A 5,000-nucleotide genomic window follows, 5' to 3' on the forward strand; every position below is an offset into this window, starting at 1 on the left:
TCCTAGGATTATTTCTTGGCTCAGTGTTGATGTCACAAGGATAGTTTAACATACGCTTGCAAGAACCATCTTATCTCCCTATGTTTGGATGTAACTAACTTAATTACTTAGTGTATTGTGGTTTAGGTATCTTATTAAGAATAATTTATTCTACTCCCTAACGTAAAGTGTTGAAATCTCGATGTCTCCTTCCCAAATTTAAACGCGGACATACATGCCCCTTCCATGCGTAGACCTGAACTCAGAATCCAATCATAAACCATATTTCTCTTCAAAACTTAATAGACGAATATTGTATTCCAAACTTGCATTCTAATTTCCAGGCGTCGATGCTATGCGAGGCAGTGACCGTATATTTGGCGCTGAGTTGCCGTCTCCCCGTGCCGTGAGTGCCATGTTGCAGAAGAGCGAACAGCGTCCCCAGCGCGGCCTCATAACCCTCATGGTCATGCAGTGGGGTCAGTTCACCGACCACGACATCGTCCACACTCCTGAAGCTGCTCTGGTCGACTCGGGGAAAGATGGTGGGTAAATTTTGTCCTTTGTGAATCCTTAAATAAATCCTTTGCTTTGTATCTCCAGTGTACATACAGCTTAAGAGAAAAGTTTTCTTAAGTTTACTCTGAGTAGAGTAAACAAAACACTTGCAGTCTAAGTCTATGCTTTCAGATTTAGTTTTTCCTTCAAGATAATGGAGTTTATTTTTTCTAAGGTGAAGAGACCAAGCCTGTTGAATGCTGCGAGTCAGGCCAAGACTTTCCCTTTGCTGATGGGGTGTCAGACTGTCAGCCCATCGACGTCTCCGGGGATCCTCTCCACAGCAAATTCAACAGGGCATGCATGAAGTTCGTCCGGTCGCTCATAGCCAACCAAGGCTGCGTCCTTGGTCAGTTCTTGTTGCTTTAAAGGAATGTCTGCGTGTAGGACGAAATTTCTAACGGTGTCGTTGAGATCTTCAAGGGGAATCTTTTAGATTATTTCTAAGTTCTTATAATTACTGAAGCATTAATGTGGAAAAATTTAAGTGATTATTCCCAAAGTCCCAGTCTCTTACCCCCCGCAGAAGAATACCAGTTCCAGTAACCGCATCCCCCTCTGCCTACCTCCCCAGGGCCTAGAGAACAGCTCAACCAGATCACGGCCTACCTCGACGGCTCAGCAGTCTACGGGTCCAGGGACGCCGTTGCCGAGGAGCTGCGAGCCCACTCCGGAGGCCGCCTCAACTGGACCAACAGCCCGGCTCCTGGACGCGGCCACCTCATGCCCTTCGTGGAGTGCGAGGGAGGAGAGGGCGGCGCCTCTGGAGGGCATTGCTTCAAGGCAGGTCGGTTCTTTCATTTGGTTTCGGAAGGGGAACGTGGTGACTCTAAATTTCCTTTCGAGTGAGTCTGTTTTATCAAAACATGTTATACTTGTTTCCAGCGTGTTGGTTTATATACGGATTTGTTCTCCTGTTCACAAATCCATGCACTGGCTCAAAAGCTACACGTACATTCGCTCATGTTTTAAATAGCAAACTGAGTGTTATTAGAATACCCAAGCTCCAGTGTCCTTTCAGGAGATCTGCGCTCGAACGAACAACCTGCCCTTGCCTCCATGCACACACTCTGGGTCCGAGAACACAATGCAGTGGCGGCACAGCTGTCTTTGGTCAACCCCCATTGGAGTGACAGTACCCTCTATGAGGTATCCTACTGTTAAACATCGATTCATTAATTGCCATTATCCATTTAGAAACTCACGCCTTCATAGTCTTTGCATTCTTTCCAGCTACATCGAGTATACGTGCAAAATGAACACGGTAAAAAAGCAAAATTAAGAATTCTAAGAACCTGTGCTTACAAAGTCTTTACTCTCTTTTTTGTTACGTTAACTAAACTTTGAAAATGGACAACGTAAAATAAATAAATACAGAGATAAAAGGTCTCACATTTACTATGCCCTTGCCTTAGCAAGTCGATTGCACAAAGGAATAAAGGAAAAGGGAAAAAAAATCGTAACTATGACAAAATAAAGAGATTCTTGTTCTTGCTCTTTAAAGGATTAGCAAACCATCTGATATGAATAAAAAAAATATCCTTCTGTGACAAATTCCAGGAAGCAAGGCGTATCGTTGGTGCCCTGATCCAGCAAATCACGTACCGAGATTTCCTTCCCATCGTCTTAGGGAACACAATGATGAAGAAGTTCGACCTTTACCCTTTAACTTCAGGTCTTAGTGACACCTACAACGCTTCTCAAGATGCTTCTGTCTTAAATGTCTTCGGAACAGCTGCTTACAGGTGCGTTTCTTTTCGAAAGAGAGTTTGCTAGTATGCTCTGGAAGGTATGTCTGAATTGTATCGTCTACGTATAGCATGAAATAAAAGAACCACGGGTATAACTATAGGTTATAGGCCTACACTTGTCCCTAAAAGATATTGACTTGAAGTATTCATGGAAAAAAGTAGTTGTTCTTGGTCATCAATACTTCATGATCGACAAATAATGAATATCATACTTACAACAAACGAAAAAAAGTAGAAGAAAAAACGTAATATTTTCATTGCGTGGTTCCGGGACATCAGGTTCGGCCACACCCTCGTCGACGACATGTTGCAAGGCGAAGGGTCGACCGTGCCCCTCGTCGGCAACTTCTTCAATCCCGAGCCTCTCTTCCGGGGGGAGTCGAGGCCGTCGGCGCTGCTGGAAGGTCTGGCCACCATGAACGCCCAACCAGCCGACGCCTACCTCGTTCCTTCGCTCACAAACAACCTCTTTAAGGGCCACAACGATCCTATTGGGATGGACTTGATGGCACTTAATATACAAGTGAAAATGCTTTTCCATTTGTTTTTGTTTTTCTCTTTTTTTCCAAATTATCATCACCTTTCAATTGAATCCATAGTTTTAATTCATTTATTCACAAAATTTTCCCCTACAGTCCCAGTAGAATAGAACAACAAACACTGTCCTTGCCACGATTACAAATAGATGCCGTCCTTCCCTAACTTCCTATGCAATCCCACAGCGAGGGCGTGACCACGGACTCCCTCCTTACACGGAATGGAGAGGGGCCTGCGGTCTTCCTCCTGTCAGCTCATTCGCCGATCTGGTTCCGCTGATGTCTCCCTCGGTGGTCGAGGGATTTGAGAAACTTTACCCGTAAGTACCTTTTTTTATTATTTTTATTTTATTTTATTATTATTACTATTATTTTTTTACCTTTCTGCCCCCCCCCCCTCCCGCTTTGTGGTCTATTTGTGGTGTCGAATTGTTAGTTTCAGTTCTTGGTCTACAGTTGTTAATTCTGTTTCTGGTTTCTTGTCTCTGTGTTTATTAGTCCGTGTTGTGTGCTTGTGCTTTATTCTTCGTCTTCTACTTTCCTTTTTTCCCTTCTCCTCCTCCTCCTACTTTTTTTTTCTATCCATTGCAACTTCCTCTGTTCCCATTTTCTGCAGTTCCGCTTCAAGTCCATCATCCCATCTGCCTTTCTCTCTCTCTCTCTCTCTCTCTCTCTCTCTCTCTCTCTCTCTCTCTCTCTCTCTCTCTCTCTCTCTCTCCTTCTTCATCTTCTTCTTCTTCTTCCTTTTCCTTCAACGGCTGTTCTCCAGGCTCTACTGATTGCTTCTCCCTATCTTCTCCTCTCACCAAGTGCGCAAACCATCTCACCTTTGGTTTTCTTCTTCCAAAACAGGAGTGTAGATGAGATCGACCTGTTCCCGGCAGCCCTAGGAGAGAAGCCTGTACCCGACGGCCTGCTCGGTCCTACCTTCACCTGCATCATCGCCCACCAGTTCGCCAGACTCAAGCGAGGAGACCGATTTTGGTACGAGAACCGAAATCAACCCAAACCTTTTACTGAAGGTAGGCTTATGCATATGTTTATATATGTAGATTGCATTATTTTAATATAATTTACGAATCTATTTATTTATTTATCAATTCGCTTGTCTATTGCTTTTACTTCTTTTAATTCTGGCAGAAGAACCGAAATCAACCCAAACCTTTTTAAGAAGGTAGTCATGTGTTTATATATATATACACATTGTATTATTTTTATTCAGTTTACTCGTTTATCTATCTATTCATTTATCTATTTATTCGCGTGCCTATTGCTTTTGCTTCTTTTGATATTGGCACGAGAACCAAAATCAACCCCAACCTTAAACTGATAGTAAAGTTTTTAAGAAAAAGAGAGAGAAAAAAAAACCTCTGCGTCATGTCTAATGTAAATCTATTATGTGCTTAACATTAAATCGACAATCCCTCTGTGATGACATTTTTAACAGAAGTAGTTAATGTTTATGTTAATTTATGTTTCAGTAGAATGTTTCAATAGAATTTTTCAACAGAATGTTTCATTAGAATTAGAATAAAATTATTTCTAACAAAGAATTTCCTTTGTGCTTCCATAGAATGTGATTTTTGATTCCTCCATTACATTATATTTTGACAGAACAACTGGATTCCCTGAGGGAGATCACCCTGTCTTCAGTCATCTGCCAAAATACAATCCTCGAACACATGCAGGCAAACCCCTTCTTCTCTGCCAACGCCCCTAGGCAAGTTCTTTTAAAATTCAATACTGGTGAAATTGCTATTTTACGATAGTTTTGCCTGTGTTCACGCGGACACACGCGCGCTTCTACAGTTCTCCACGCACATTCAATTTTTCTTCACCTCACATCAACCTGAATTTTACCGTTACAAAAAGAAATGAAAAATGAAAAATAAAAGAACATCTTATAACTCCCATCTCTCTCTCTCAGTCAATCAATCTAACTATCGATCAATATCTATCTGTCTCTTTCTTTGTCTCCTTTTCACTCTATCTCTATCCCTTTTTTTCTGCCTTTCCTAGTTTTGTATATCCCTCTCCCTCTTTTTCCAACCTTCTCTTTCTCCCCCCCCGACCTACCCTCCATCTCCCTCCCTCCCTCCTTGTCCCCCTCTCCTCACCACCTTCCTCTCCCCAACAGCAACCGGCCGCGTCCATGCGCCTCCTACCCCGTGCTCAA

The 5,000-nt window shown here is 42.7% G+C and overlaps 1 protein-coding gene across 1 annotated transcript in view; it reads left to right on the plus strand.

Annotated features, from left to right (window-relative positions):
- Positions 1-5,000, plus strand: part of LOC119577657 (chorion peroxidase-like) — an 18,291-nt gene that overhangs the window by 10,029 nt on the left and 3,262 nt on the right. The window contains exons 4-13 of the mRNA XM_037925217.1: positions 324-524; positions 713-886; positions 1,112-1,324; positions 1,559-1,686; positions 2,098-2,282; positions 2,568-2,811; positions 3,011-3,144; positions 3,677-3,846; positions 4,439-4,544; positions 4,962-5,000. The exon at positions 4,962-5,000 is cut by the window's right edge and continues 78 nt beyond it. Coding sequence (XP_037781145.1) covers positions 324-524; positions 713-886; positions 1,112-1,324; positions 1,559-1,686; positions 2,098-2,282; positions 2,568-2,811; positions 3,011-3,144; positions 3,677-3,846; positions 4,439-4,544; positions 4,962-5,000 — 1,594 coding nt within the window. The remainder of the gene's footprint in view (positions 1-323; positions 525-712; positions 887-1,111; positions 1,325-1,558; positions 1,687-2,097; positions 2,283-2,567; positions 2,812-3,010; positions 3,145-3,676; positions 3,847-4,438; positions 4,545-4,961) is intronic.

This window comes from Penaeus monodon, chromosome 10 (genome assembly GCF_015228065.2).
Source record: "Penaeus monodon isolate SGIC_2016 chromosome 10, NSTDA_Pmon_1, whole genome shotgun sequence".
NCBI classification, from domain to species: domain Eukaryota; kingdom Metazoa; phylum Arthropoda; class Malacostraca; order Decapoda; family Penaeidae; genus Penaeus; species Penaeus monodon.